Source organism: Rhea pennata, chromosome 1 (assembly GCF_028389875.1).
Source record: "Rhea pennata isolate bPtePen1 chromosome 1, bPtePen1.pri, whole genome shotgun sequence".
Lineage (NCBI taxonomy): Eukaryota > Metazoa > Chordata > Aves > Rheiformes > Rheidae > Rhea > Rhea pennata.
In genome coordinates this window covers 117,187,386-117,202,595 of record NC_084663.1, presented here as the reverse complement: position 1 = coordinate 117,202,595, position 15,210 = coordinate 117,187,386, and the positions used below count along the sequence as shown (strand labels likewise).

Here is a 15,210-nt window from a genome sequence, read left to right as displayed (position 1 = left end):
CAGTTCTAATTCTGGCATTTAGAGTGATGCTCCAGTGAAACCCAGATAATGAGGAAGTCTTACTGATTTGTAAAGCTGTCTAAAGCATCTGATACACACGATGTTGGCAGGTGAGAGCCAGGAATTAATCCTAAATAAAAGATATGGGCAAAAGTAATTTCTTAAATCCAAAGCTATAATTAAAAAAAGAAAATAAGTGCTGCCTGATCCTGGAAGCATCTGAACTCCTTAAGCAGTTCTTTATGGGATTTAAATGAGAGGAAATTAAAATTTCTCCAAGGTTCCATTGTTTTCATTCTGCATGGGTCTCATATTACCCTAGCTTAAAGCAGCAGCTCTGATTCTTCTTTGGCAATTGTACCAGTTTAGGCACTATGGCTACTTATTCCTGTACCTTGCATTGCACCACCATAGCTGCCTGCACAACTGTCGTGGTGAACCAACCCAGGTAACTGATCCATTTGGAAAAAAACGTTTGGAGAGAAACATGCCTCTTTCCCCCTTCTCATCCCTCAGTCAGTTCTCTGATATGATTCGATGACTATGCACACGGTGGGGCAAGAGGTGGGAACAAGCAGTTAGAGGAGAAGGTAAGTTGTAGAGCAGTGTTTGCCACTGACTGTGATAAAGTTTTTTGAACAGTCAAGGGAGATCTGAGGGTGGTGTTCACAGGACAGCTTTGCTGATTAACAGCCTGCTGCTATATAAAGGACCTCTTTCAACACTTTCCAACTACCTTCATCTGCTGTTTCCTTTCTACTGGCTCTAGGGATTGCTTGCAATTGCTTGATCCTTCAGTGAGTTGCTTGAGTTCACAAAACTGACAGAAAATAATTTCATTTTTCTTATTTTACTGAGTTGATTTTCTGGTAGATTGGTAAACCGAATGAGTTAACTCTGAAGTCAAAGGAGGTCAATGTGGAGAGCATTGAGTTCTGCAACTGAGAAAGAGGAAGAACTGGACTATTCCCTCCCAACAGGAGAAAATAGGCTATGTCTGTTGAATACCCCAAGCTTCAAAAAGACAGCCTAGCCAAAGTCCCTATGCTGCTAGAAGTGGTCCTGTCTTCTGCCTCCACTCCTAGTTGCATGTTTCCAGCCCTTTCATTGTGATATGGTGCAATCTTTGATGTTGTAGGGCAGGTCAGAGGACTTCTCTAACTTTAAAATTTTGTTTATTGCTGTAATTCATTTTATTATAATTATTGTAGTGTTTTCCAGTATTACTGGCTTCCTGATCCAGATGACTGCACGAATTTTGCCTGTGGGTGGGAGAGGGAATGAGAGGCAGGAGGTGGAGAAGAGTGTGGGACCAATGGGAAGCTGCACCTGCAAAGATTAGTTTAAACCAACTGTGAAACAACATTTGGTGAAATTGTAGCCTGCATGTTTCATCTTCTGTTTCTTGTCCAAGCTTGAACAAGGTTTCAGAAGTTGGCAAAGGCTCTCTGAGGAGGCCAACTGAGAGCTCACCTAACATGTACTGAAATGTTTGGGCATCTCGTAACATGCAATGAACTCTACTTTTAAGAAACAACCGCCAGAGAGATCAAACAGGCTGCTGATTAGAGTGTTAATTCAGAAAATGGAAGAGCTGGATTCAGTCTGAGAGAATTTTGAACTGCATCTCCTACCTGGCTGCTGATAAATTTGGCGACTGAGTAAAGGATGGGAAGGGGGTATGGCAGTAACACAGCTGTTGAAGCACTCAGCTGGGAGGAAGAAGTCCTGAGTTTTAGCTTCTCCTGCAAGTCATTCTTAAAATATTTAATCCCATTACTGTTCTGTGAAAAAATGCATAAATAGTTCTGTCTTCTAGGATTAGAACCTAAGACAACATTACTTGGAGTTTTGTGGGAACTGAGTTGCAGAGCCTTCTCCATTTTGTGTTCTTTCTCTGTCCCAAGAGTCTAAAAGTCTTTTCTTCTCTTGTCTAACTTCAAGAGAAAATGTTCCTTCTCATTTAGCCTAAAACCAAGTGCTAAAAGATCTTTTCCAGGCATGGGGAGGTGAGGGTTTGAGCCTTCTTAGTGACATTCGGCTTGGATTCCCTGTGTTTGGGGTAAATGAAGTAACTGTTATGTCATTTTATAGCCTCAGCTCTAGGAAAGGTGGGAGTTAAGATACTCAGACACAGGCCATACCTTCTGAGTAAAGAAAGCTGAATGCCTATGGCTAGTTAGGGACACCCAGTGTTGAGAAGTTAAGGTTTCGCAACTTTTAATTAGGAGGTGGCTGAAGTTATATGTTACATGTGAACGCATCCAGCAGATTGTTGCTGCCTAAGTTCTTCCTGCCCTGCTGTGTCGCCCCATCTCTTCCCAGGTAGTGGATCAAGGCCTTGGCTGACTGCACAGTAAGCCAATTCAGCTAGCAGAAAACTTAAATTTGGGGTCAGGTTGGTTTTCTGGCAGTTTAGCAAACTGACTATGCTTGAATGAGCACCAGAGCCGGTGCAAGGAAAGGACTGGGAAAGCATGGCTGGGTTCAGGACATCCTCTTTCAGTGGCAACAGGTACATGAATGAGTCCAGCTGTATTATGAAACACCATCCTCTGTCCTTATGGGCTGAAGCCTGGCATTGTGCTGCACGCCAACTTTAATTTGCCTCCCCCCCACTCCCCCAGGATTCTAAATACAAAGCCTTAAGCAAGAAAATTGAAAGTTTCTAAGCCTATATTCATTTTCACGTACATAACTATACTGTTTTTCTTTCCATGAAGGTGGTTAGAATCCTGAAACTGAATTAATTTAACTGTGAGTTATTTAGTTATCACTGATTCTGAAAAATGACCCTATTGATTTCAGAGACTAATTATGCATGTGGCATTAAACGTACGTGTAAATTTTCACAGCAGAGTGTAAACCTCCTTGGGCAGCAGAGGTCTTTCTGAAGGGCTGAAGCGCTTTGGATGCTGCACAGTGCAACGTTGTAATTATACCTGTTACTGTTGTCCCTGCAGTTTTGTTGAAACTAAGATACTAATAAAAATATCTTTTAAGTTACTTTGTTTTGTGACAGTTTTTTTACACGGGTTTTCAAGATTTGGTTTATTTCTCTCACAAAAAACAGAACACACTCCACCCATCTCTATCAGTCAAGGAGGATGGGGAAACTCATCAGCATTGGAACTTAACTTAAAAAAAAGATCTGAAGCAGTGACCTGCCACCAGTAATGCCCCTTGCTGCTTGTGCTAAATTGCGTAGATCTTATTTTAATTACACCTTTTTAGTGCTTTAGTTGGGGTGAAGTAAGAAGATAATGCTGGTATATTAGGAAGCTCCACCCAGCTGAGATAAATATTTAGGTAACTTGCACCACCTACTTATGACATGAAACTAAAACTTGGGAAGAAATTGCTTCAGAAGTTTATGTTTTCTTACACTTCTACAGTTATCTTTGTAATCTTTGTATTAATGCAATCTAGGTAGCTCAGTTTAATCCGCAAGTCTATGTGCAGAGGATCAGTTTTAGGAAGAGTCTGTGGCTCATGTCTCTTTCCTCTTAATAGATACTGAGAAGGGGCAGCAGCTGAATTAGTAACCTTCTCTCCCTTCTTCCTGTACTTGAAGTCTCACCATGCCTTCTGGAGGAGTTGAAATGGGGAAAACTCTCAGTTACTGTTTCTCTTTGCCTTCCTCACTTTATTTTCTCTGCTCTGCAGGCCCTGACCTAGTGGAGGAGTTGCCCAGCTTCTTAGTGAGCCCCACCCTTGCGGAGGATAAAGGTCTCTAGGCCGATGCTCGTCCCTGCTGAATTACTACTGGCAACCTCAGGGACAGGCTTTGGAAATCAACTTGTCTTCACCTTATCCTCATGTCCCCTTCTCTCGGATATGCAGAGTGATGAGCTTTTTTCTATTTTCCTATTCCTATTTTATATAAGGACCGAGTAATAGACCCTTACCTGAAATGCTACCTGACTTTATTTTAAAATGTCTTTTAAACAAACACATCTCTCCTCTTTACGATAGCAGACAATGGTTATTTAAGGTAATTATGTGCTGTGTTTTGGAATCTTCTTGGCTTGTGCTTGTTACAAGAATTTCATGTAGTATTCCCCAAAAGCTTTGTGTGTGATAATTCTTGCAGAAGAAATCACCTACCTTATGAATGTCTTTTACTCTTTTGAGAACAATTTTTTTACTGCTGAACTAGGGACAAAATAAAAAGAAGTCTTGACCCTTCAGAATTTTCACTTTTAATATAAGAAATGGCTGGGCAGCAGAGAGCCCACATAGCACCTTTCTATGTCAGTGTTGCAGGAGTGAGAAAAAAAAAGGCTGCCAATACTAGTTTTGGCCTCCTAAACTGCATTCACTGCCAGAAGTTATTGTCAAGCTACATCCCTAAACAAAAGTTGCTAGGATACCATTTGTAGGATGCACAAATAACATTGGGTTTTTGAAGCTAAAAAAAGGTACGAAACATACTTTTACTTAAATTTTATTATATAAAAAAATAATTTTTATTTGAACATATGATCTGTGGCCTGTTCTCTCTACCTCTCCCAATTAAGTTTTATATTTATATATTTTTATATATTTATATATTATTTATAGTATATTATATATATTTATTTATTTATATATATATTTTTTCCCCACATACACACTTGACAAGAGTTCCCTTTTGGAAAAAAGGAAATGATGCTTTGACTGAGTTGCCAGTATGGTGAGTTACTTTGGCTGGCAACAACGTCACTGGATCTTCAGGTCCCTCCTTCTACTGCTTTTAAGCAGTAGGCTTAATAGAACATTAGTGTCATGCACTGTGTTCTTCTATACTGCTGATATGCTTGGGACTATGCATAGCTGCATGTTTAAATAAACAGAGCATGTTTACAATCTGATTAGTGAACGCTTTTTAACAGTAAAAAATAACTGGGATGAGACAGAATTTGTTTTGCATCTTTAAAAATGACAGGGTGGGTGTTTTCTGCTCTGTGAGGTTTTTGCTTCTCATTCCTAGACTGTTAGTGTGCGAGTCTGTTCTCTCTTCCTAGCTGAAATGGCTGAAGTTTCCCGCTCATTGGTTAGCCGCGCAGTGTCGTCAACGGGGCAGTAATATTGGGACAGGGGTGCTTCATTTTAACTGGAGGCTGCTTTTCTCCTTTCTCTTTGCACATCTGAACTCTTGAGTATTGCATACAGCACGTAAGATAGAGTAAGTATATTCTCTGCTCTGTTTGAGTTTCTCCGTTCATTTCCAATGTAGCTGTAAGAAGAAGCTGTAAAGCATATATTTCAGCTATTATTGATAAACTCAGTCCTAACTTTTATTATTTAATGATGAATGTTTGCGGACTGGAATGGAAGCATGCTTGTTGGGTTTAACTTAAGTGTAGGAGGCACATGTTGCTACGTGATGAATATCTATTAGTATTCTTTTATATATTTTTTTGTCCTAGGTTGTTATCTGTATCTAACAGATCCCTTTACTGTAGTCCTCCCCTTCTTCCTTTTTTTTTCTTGAATTTTTGTACCAAGGAGGTTTATCATATCTTGACATACCAAATACGTATACCATAACTAATAATTTTTTATTCCAATATACATTTTGTTAATCACAGGGAATCTAGGCGGTTTATAATCAAAATGTTTGTGTAAATTTGCAATGTGTGTATTTTGTCAAACACAATTGAGTAAAAAGTTATTGACCGTCCCCACCTGAAATACATTATGTTTTAGCTGCAATGTATTTAATTCATAGTAAACAAATCAGGATCAGTTTTCTGTATTTTATCTTTGTATTCATGTTTATTTCATCTTTTTCTTTTATTAATGTTTTTTGACTTGATGTTTTGCTTGAAAGGGTTGCTCTCTGAGCAAATCATTTCTTCAACAAGGGGTTAAAGATACGTTAGCAAATGTCACTGCAATACCTTCTAAAACATGTACTGGCTCTTGCTGTTTAAAGTTTATTGCAGAGGACTCGGATTTAGAAGTTAGGCTCACCATATGCATTGAATAGCACCCTCCAAGTAGAAGCTGTTTCCTACGCAGCCAAGCTCCTCAGGAAAGACAGGTTTCTCCAGGCTCTATCGAAGCAGCTCTCCATGGGAGGCAGCTCTTGTGTAAGGAGCCAGTGGTTAATGATGTGAATCAAGTTGTAGCAGCTGACATGGGGTTGAGGCACATGCCCAGCCTCATCAATCAGCTGAAAATCTGCTTTCTGTCATGCCCGTGGTGAGGTCGCTTTTCCCTTAGAAACCATTTTTTTTTTTTCTTTTTTCCTTTTGTTTAAGATAATCCAAGGAGTTCTGCCTAGCAGCACTTTGGAAAGGGAGCAGATCCTCCTGTGGGCATTCAAATCGCAGGCAGGTTTATGGGAGCCTGCCTTGGAAGGCGCTGTGCACACTGGTCAGCGCGGGTCAACGACCAGCCGCTTAATGGAAGAAACACGGGGAGTGACCACGGGTTAAATGTTAGGTTTGCTAGGGTTACAACACAGAGACCAGTTGTTCCATTTGACTGAGGTTCTTATCTGGACTGTGTTCCTCCCCCTCATGGACATGAGACGCTTGGTACAGCAGCGACCCGAGACCTCTTCACTGGGCATGCGAAAGTCCTGAAAGTAGAAAAATCATTCTGCTTTCTGCACAAACCTGTTTTGGTTTATTCCCATTCCTTAAAATGCTTTAAAGCAGTTTTTATAGGTTTTGAACATTATTTTGTGTATGCTATGATTCAAAGCTTTTATTTTTTTTCGTAAAAGTCACACGCGCTCCACTTGGGCTTAGGACCACTTTCTGCTTCACTGAATAGCTTCATCAGCTTATTCACTTCTTCTGTGAATAAAACTCTCACCAGTTTAGTGCCATCATGTATGTGTGTAATTTATATATAGCTGGATGAACATGAGTATTTCAGCTTATTCTTTGAATAGCTTAGGAAGCTAGATATTTACTAATTTCTGAATTTTGATGGTGGTTTGTTTTTATTTTCAGCTTACGTGAACTATTCTATTTCCTGGCTAGTTGGTGTGGTGTCATTTTTGGGATGATAAGTCTGAGATGGTATACATCAGTAAATATATATAGAATGCATATAGAAATAAACAAGTAGGTCTTAAAAAGCAAAGGTTAACTTTCCAAACTAGACAAAGAAAAAGCTGTAATATTCACATTAGTAGAACATGCGTAAGGTATGTGCACACACGCAGAATGGCATTGACAGGGTGAAACTGAGAGAGTTTGTTTTATTTTTGTGACCAGTTTGTGTTCATACTGCTAAAAAACATTAAATTTGCCTTCTGAGATGCTGAACAGCTTCAATCTTGTTCAATCCCAAGGGACATTAGTTTTAGGTTTCGGCTTCTTTGTTTCATTAAGAGTGGCTTGCTACCAAAAAACTAACTTAGGTGTGGGGTCGTTTTTTTCCCCCTTTTCACCAGCTCCAGAACCACCTCTTAGTGCAGCAGCGTAAGTGCTAACAACGGTGTAAGAGAAGGGGTAAAAATGCACAGCTGAGAAAAGGAGGCAGGCCGTCCCCCTGGGAGACCACCAGGACCATCCAGTGGCAGGCAGTGCTTACATCAGGTCGTAAGGAAATTGCTGCCTTCATTCATGGCCATTAAATCTACCTCCTACAGAAGCCAAAGAGAGTGCTAATGTTTTTTTAAAACTCAGTGGAGTGAGAAGAGTGAATGTGGTTCAGTACCTTGCCAGGCAGAGCTCTTTCTGTTTATGACCCATGGTCTTCCCTGTTGTTGGTCTCATGCTTATTCTTTCCTAAGAAGAATCAGAGCTGGAAATTCATTTCTTTATTTCCCTGCTCTTAAGCTTTGCTTTTCATGAAGGAAAAGGAAACATTATGAAGTGTCTGAAGTATTTAGTACGTTTATATGAAGTATCTTATGAAGTCTATGAAGTATTTAGTGATCTTTCAGGTATTGTTTCTAAGAAGTCCTGAGTCGCACTATTTAGCTCCCTAATGCTGTAATGCAGAGCAATTGGTTCTTCATTAGAACCTCTTTGCAGCCTTAGGTTCTCAAGGAGCTTATAGAGGTTACAAGTTACACTCGGGTCACTCGGGAGGATTTTTTTTTTTTTTCCTACGTCATACACTTCTGTAGTGATTTGGAATAGTTGCCAATCTGATAAAAGGAAAACCAGGATTACCCTGTGGTTACATTAGTGTTCTGAAGAGGTTCAGCGTTTGACATTTATATCACACCTGACTAAGCCAGTGCTATCCATTTTCACATACAACATTTCTTTTTTAACCAACAGAACTCTTATAGGAAAATCATGGCCTGAAACAAAGTAACGTTCATGCCTGTTGGAAATGCCGTCCGTGAAGTTCTTGGTGTCTTAATCTCACTCCTCTAATGCTGACTGTTTTGCTTCTGTTCTGGGTTTACACAGGCTAATGGCTGATCGAGTGCTTGTGATTGGCAGTGGAGGGAGAGAGCATGCTCTGGCCTGGAAATTGGCCCAGTCCCCACACGTAAAACAAGTGTTTGTCGCTCCAGGAAATGCAGGAACAGCTGACAATGGAAAAATTTCAAATTCAGGTAAAATATATATATATATTATTTTAAAATATTATAATTAAACTTGTAAATTATTCCATTAATTAATTTTAAATCTTAGCTGTTAATGTGAAGGGATTTTTTTTACCTTTAAAGTTTTGGTCATGTAAAATAGATCTTATAGTGGGAAGAGGTTAAGAAGAAAAAATGTCTGAGCAAAGCCTTGTGCAACCTCTGCTGATTTTATGAGCTCAGTTGCAGTGGCTAATTCTTTGGATTTGGGGGTGGAGGACGCAGTCAAAACTCCATCTGTCTATGTTGCAGATTCCTCTGGGGAGTAGCTTGGGCCAGCTGTAGTGATTCCTACCTCCCAGTAAGCTAACCAGGAAGGGGTGATGGTTCAGCTTGGTACGCACTGTGGTTCAGCTACTGTTTGGTGAACAGCTGAAAAGTGCCTGCAGTAAATGCAGGCACCTCTTGGAGAGTGGCAGAGCAGACTGCTTTGAATAGGAACCACTACTGAATTATTTTCACACATGCGTTGAAGCCCTGTGATTCCTCAAACCTGTGATGAGTATTTTTTCACCTAAAATATTCCAGTTTAGGAAAATGTTCATTTTTTGGTGTGTTTATGATGTTTAGACATTAGGATTGTTTTTAATAATAATCTTAATGCTAACCTCCTGTTCTGAGTTTCTAACTTCATATATTAAGCTCTGAGTGGTGTAGTTGAAAGTATTTGTATTCACCGAGTTTGAAAAATGAAGCTTAAAGTATTTCAAATTGAGCATCTGAAATTAGATGCTGTATTTAAAAATACTTGTCTAAGGTGCTTGCCTGGAGGCACACAGCGAATGAATATGAAACACAAGATAATTACTCAGAAATTCCTGTCTCATGTCCTTTATATACCAGTTCCTGGAAGGATACTTTAAACAACTGACTTAAGTTTCAGCTTAAAACATGTGTTTATGTGCAGAGCTAAAATTAATACAGCATGCATGTGAACATGAATTGTATGTGTCTGTTTCTGCATTTATATTTGTATGTGAGTAAAATCTCTTTTTATTACCATCTCATGCAGGAACATGAGTCCTATCAGACTTTTGTATAGCAGATATATTATCATATTTAATTCCATTTGAATGCTTAATTACTAGCAGTTTAAATATATTTAATTCCAGTTGAATGCTTAATTACTAGCAGTTTAAATATCTTTGTTCAGACGTTCTTTAAATATTCACAGCACCATAAGGAGTTGTTTGTTCTGTTTGATCTCTGAGGACACAGCAGGAGGAAGAGCATCTCAGGAAAGTCAGATGTTTCCCTGTTATCCAAAGGGTCAAACCCTTTGTCCTTGTGTTAAATTGGGTCAATGCCAGTTTATACAGCCTGCAGAATGTTAATTTCAGTATTTTCTTGCAAGCAGTGCCTTTTAAAAACTCCTGAGCTTTTTCTCTCGCCTTGTTATGCCGTAAAAAATACTGCATCCTCAGAGTGCAAAATATTTGAGCATGCGCATAATAATGCTTGAGCTAGGTCCATGAAATCTATAACATGTGCTGAAATCCTTTTTTCTGGGCTATGGCCTCACAGGCGCTGTAGGAGAGAAATCCACAGCCAACTGGGAGGAGAGCCGAATCTAGATTTTGTGAAGAGGTTAATTTATATATATATATATATATATATATATATGCTCAGATGTTTTAGTGCTAGCACTGAGGTCTAGATTTTTGCTCATGGAAGAAAATGGAAAGATAGTTTTAAAGAACTCTATTACACCATGTAAAGCTTGTGAACCAACACCTGTGAAATTGCTACCATTTTTTTTTGGTTTTCAGTGTAATCAAGACTTGGCTCTGAAAGTTGATCTTCTTCTATGGTTCATGAGATTTCCTTTAACAAGTGTTGAAACTCTGATTCTCAAGTGATTTCCAAAACATATAAAGGCCAACTTAAAATTATAAATAATTTTTTATTATATAAACCTTGCCTGTATCTCTGTCAAAAAAAAAGTTTCATAGTTAATCAGCCATGGATTCTGTTAGTAAAGACAGATTTGGGTTGAGTGGCTAAATATAGTTTTATATTTAATTTATACTTAATTAATAGGGCTGATTTTTTGTCACAAGTGTGTAGAATGGTTTGCTGAATCCTGCCTGTGGACATATACATGTCTGTGAATGGACATTAGCGTTCTGACATCTTTTTCCATTCCACTTTAGTTCTACATATAACTAATACTCATAACTTCAAGCTCTAGCTCTGAAAAACCTGGACCAATTTCCTTCTGTCTGGTTTGGAAGGAATATTTAGCTGTCTTTTTGAGAAATAAAGCACTACTACAAAGAACCTCCCCATTCAGTCCAAATACTGAGAAAAATAGTGTTTGAGGGGAAAATTACAATTATATATTAACAATGTGACTTATTCCATTTTATTTGTTACTAGGACTTTTCTACCTAATGTAAATCTTGTGCCATATTCACTGTTCCGTGCCTCTTGTAGTTAAGCTGTACAGGAAGACAATTCGGATGAAAAGCAGAGTCACCTTTCAGGGGTCTTTCCTTTCCCTTCTCCCTCTCCTATGGATTAATTTTGCAGGGAACGGGGATGGCCCCTCTTTTGTTGCCCAGCAAAATCCCATTCTATTCAGTCAGGATCTGCTGTTCTTAACTGCTTTCACAACAGCCCCAGGGGACTGAAAGACAAACCTCTTCAATATTGACCTTTATTTTAATCAGAAGTTTAAAGCCAAATGTGTTATGCTTTTGTTTTTTCTCTCCTGTGAGCCAGAAGTAAATTTGTGCGAGTTGCACACAGAAGTCAAAGGTCTTTACTTTTCCTTACTTGCTTATGTTGGTGAAAAAGCATAACTGAACTGTTAAATTGGTATCAAGGAGGTAATTTTTATTAGTGTTCAGTCACAGAATCACAGAATGGTTGAGATTGGAAGGGACCTCTGGAGATCATCTAGTCCAGCCACCTGCTCAGCAGGGTCACCTACAGCATGTTAGGCAGGGTTGCATCCAGGCGGGCCTTGAATATCTCCAGGGAAGGAGACTTCACAATCTCTCTGAGCAACCTGGTCCAGTGCTCCGTCACTCTCACGGTGAAGAAATTCCCCCTCACGGTCAGGCAGAACTTTCTGTGGTTCAGTTTGTGCCTGTTGCCTCTTGTCCTGTCTCATGGCACTGCTGAAGAGTCTGGCCCCATCCCCGAACACCCTCCCTTCAGGTACTTATCGATAAGATCTGTTAGTCCCCTCATTCTAGCCAAACAGGGTAAGTCTGTAATCAAAATACAGGTTTCAGATAGCTTTTTTGGTGTTATTTAGAGATAACCGCTACTCTTACGGAAGCAGGGAATTTATTAGTACAGGGTGGCAGAAGTGAAGAGGGTACCAGGACAAAACTGTAAATTTGTCTAATAGCAGATGCTTTATCATTGCAGTTGGGACAGCAAACTCAAATGCTTTAATCATTTGCCTGACACATTGACTCTCTTTTCTCTCCCTTCTCTTCCTCAGAAGCTAGCTGCAATAGAGAATCAACTTTAAATGTGGCTGCCAATATTATTACTAACACTACATCACAGAAATGGAGGAAAACTTAAAGCAAAGGAGTCCAGCTCCCAAGGAGGATCTGTACTTTATTTCAGTTGCCAAATTCCTACTCTGCCATGTCAGTCCCCTCCCCGTAGAGGCAGCCAATCTGCACCAAGCTGTACTCACAGCTTTTTTGGCAGAGTCTGTGAAGTTCACGTTGCAGTCCCCGCTAGACCTTGGCTTTATTTATTCTTGATAAAAGCAGTGTAATTGCATTGCCTTTGCGTAAATTTTCGTCAAGAGACTTGATGTTATTGTCCTTCTTGTGAGGTTTTTTCTTTTGTATTCACATTTTCTGGCCTTCCAAGTATTATCCTGTTAAATGCTTGTGTATAGAAAGATAACTGTCCCAGTAATCCAAGATCGTATATCCTTACCCATAATTAACAGCACCTTCCTTTATTAAGTTCAGCCTAATGTAAGAAGTGTTCAGGTCTCCCTTTGTTTCAGTAAGTTCATAGATTAGTGTGGCACTTTTAAGCTAACACTACAGAAAAAGAAGGAAATAAAAAAGAAAAACCAAAGAAAGCATCCCATCCCAAGCTGCTTATTTCTGCCCCCTACATCATGCTGGTACAAGTATGTGTACAGCTTCATGGTGAACCTAATCAGAGGAGATTGGCTGAAAAATTATCTTTTTTACTTGTCAGTTATTTTTCACTTGGATCTGTTACCATCCTTATGCTAGCAAATGAGATATGCCCAGAGATGCCAGAAAGGAACAATTTATGTATGTGGTGTAGAGGAACTGAAATTTTTGTTCTCTTCTGCAAAAATAAGGTGGATTTAAAATGCATGTTGAACTATGGTTTATGGTTAGGGGTAATATTTTTTTGTTTTAGGGTGTATTGTTTTTTATAGACACACAAAATTCTCACATGTAAGTCTATATAGTAATGTAGGCCTCACTCTTCCAGATGTACAGTAACCTGTCATTCAAGAATGTGTGACTTCAGTATTATATGATAAATAAATGCCAAGTGACAGTAATGAACTGCAGTCTTACCACCTTTTGTATCTTTGACAGCTGTTTCAGTCAGCAATCATGCTGCACTTGCCCAGTTCTGCAGAGATCAGGAGATCAGGCTGGTCGTGGTTGGTCCAGAGGTTCCTCTTGCTGCTGGTAAGAAAAAGCCAGCTAAAAATCATAACCCCTGTATTTTAACAAGAAAACTAAATCTTAGTCCCAGTCATGTGCCCATCACAGTTTATCCAAGTGTCTTCAATAGGAATGGAAGCCCATCCACTGTGTTAGTTTCCCTTGAATTCAGGATTGTGTTGTGATGAAAATGAAAATTTCTGAAGTGTATTGTGTGAGCGATGTAACAGTTATGGTATCCTGAACTGTTTGATATTTTTATAAGTGCTTTGGTTTAATAAAAGAGGTGTCACAGTATTTCTGTTTAGGAACCTTAACAAGGGGTTTTATTTTCCTATGGAGGTTTAATTCTTTGAAATAATAACCATTTGGGACATAGTAAACAAGGACTTATAAATATGTTCGTATTTTTTTCTGTTTTATCCTTTTATATGATCAAGAATTGTTATCTCCTGTTGTCTTACTGAAATAACTGATGTGGACTTTTTTGGCTAAAAACTATAATAAAAAAAGGGAAGACTGTTGCCTCTTACCAAATGCAACAGATCAATTTAAAACATTACAGGATTACCTACTGCTGATTACAGTAAAGACTGCATCTTAAGGTCCATCTGGTAAAATAGCAGCTGGATAGATGGCTTATCATTCCTGACATACCGTTCCATCAAGCTGGTGCACATGTGGATTTGGACAATGCATAGTTCTTATAAATCAGCTGGTAATTTGAATAACTTTTCTTTCTTGTTGTTATTAGGAATTGTTGATGACTTGACAGCAGCTGGAGTGAGATGTTTTGGACCAACAGCAAAGGCAGCTCAGCTGGAGTCCAGTAAAAGCTTTACTAAAGCTTTCTTGGATCGTCATGAGATCCCAACTGCAAGATGGAAATCTTTTACTGATCCTAAAGCAGCATGTAGCTTTATTAATAGGTAAAAATCTCTTTATAATAGAAATCTTTTTATTAATGTGTAGTGTACTAGTATCCAAAACAAATAAATGAGTATTAATATACCAATACTTCTGGCAGGGATACAATGTCTATAAAGGTTTTAAAGAACAATCTGACATAACCCTATCACACTTCAATAAGGTTGATAATTAAGCTCCGTATTTTTTGGCCCTTAATGAAAATTAAATTCAAAGTTCAATTTAGAGGTAATATGGGACTTCATGACCCACCCCTCCCTCCCCCGAATTGCCCAGCATGGAAATCCAGCTTGGGGTGTGATAGTCATAGTGTATTCTGTCTGGTTCATGCCTTATCTCCAGGAATACAAATTCTGCATCTGAGGTTTACTTGGCAAATGATGATCTGATTATCAGAATACAATCCAGCTCATTCAAAAATGATGTGGTAGTAAATTGTTAAAACCAAAGCAACCTTTCAGACAGTACTGAAATTTAATGACAAGGAAGAAACACAAAGTGGAAGTCCTCTACAGGCATAGCAAAACAAGAGAATGCTGGATTTTGTGTGTGTGTTACTCAATAATGCAAGGCTGTTGCTATGAAAACTGATGATCATTTTTATCTTTCATCTATTTAACATTCACAATTCCTACAAAATATATTTGGAATACAGAGTGTTTATTATTGAATCCCTCTCTTCCTCTTCAAAGTGCAAACTTCCCTGCTCTAGTTGTAAAAGCTAGTGGCCTGGCAGCTGGCAAAGGAGTAATTGTGGCTTCGAATAAGGAAGGAGCCTGCAAAGCTGTTGCTGAAATCATGCAGGTGAGCAGAAATGTCATGCATTAACTGATAGAGTTCTCACACAGAATAGGTTGATAACCATGACAGAGTCTCAAAGACATCCTTGTTTTATTTACATATAATAGGAATTTAGCTAATACAAGTGAAATACTTTACCCATTATTTGGATGGCTGTGAAGCTGTATCATATTTATTTCTTGAGATAGAATACTCTTTCTAGGCACAGTTCCTGTAGGGTTAAATAAAAACTTTCTTAACTAAGACCTATACTTATATCCATCTAGATTTTCTTTTTTTCCCATCATTTTGAGACCTTGC

At 38.8% G+C, this 15,210-nt stretch overlaps 1 protein-coding gene across 3 annotated transcripts in view; it reads left to right on the top strand.

Annotated features, from left to right (window-relative positions):
* Nucleotides 1-15,210, top strand: part of GART (phosphoribosylglycinamide formyltransferase, phosphoribosylglycinamide synthetase, phosphoribosylaminoimidazole synthetase) — a 40,799-nt gene that overhangs the window by 1,254 nt on the left and 24,335 nt on the right. For 2 of the 3 annotated variants that reach the window (XM_062573448.1, XM_062573431.1), the window contains exons 2-5: nucleotides 8,370-8,518; nucleotides 13,111-13,206; nucleotides 13,937-14,111; nucleotides 14,802-14,913. In XM_062573448.1, the coding sequence (XP_062429432.1) occupies nucleotides 8,374-8,518; nucleotides 13,111-13,206; nucleotides 13,937-14,111; nucleotides 14,802-14,913 (528 nt within the window). In that variant the 5' untranslated portion in view covers nucleotides 8,370-8,373. Of the gene's footprint in view, nucleotides 1-5,144; nucleotides 5,168-8,369; nucleotides 8,519-13,110; nucleotides 13,207-13,936; nucleotides 14,112-14,801; nucleotides 14,914-15,210 lie in introns of those variants that run through there. The other variant, XM_062573440.1, reaches the window with a different exon arrangement.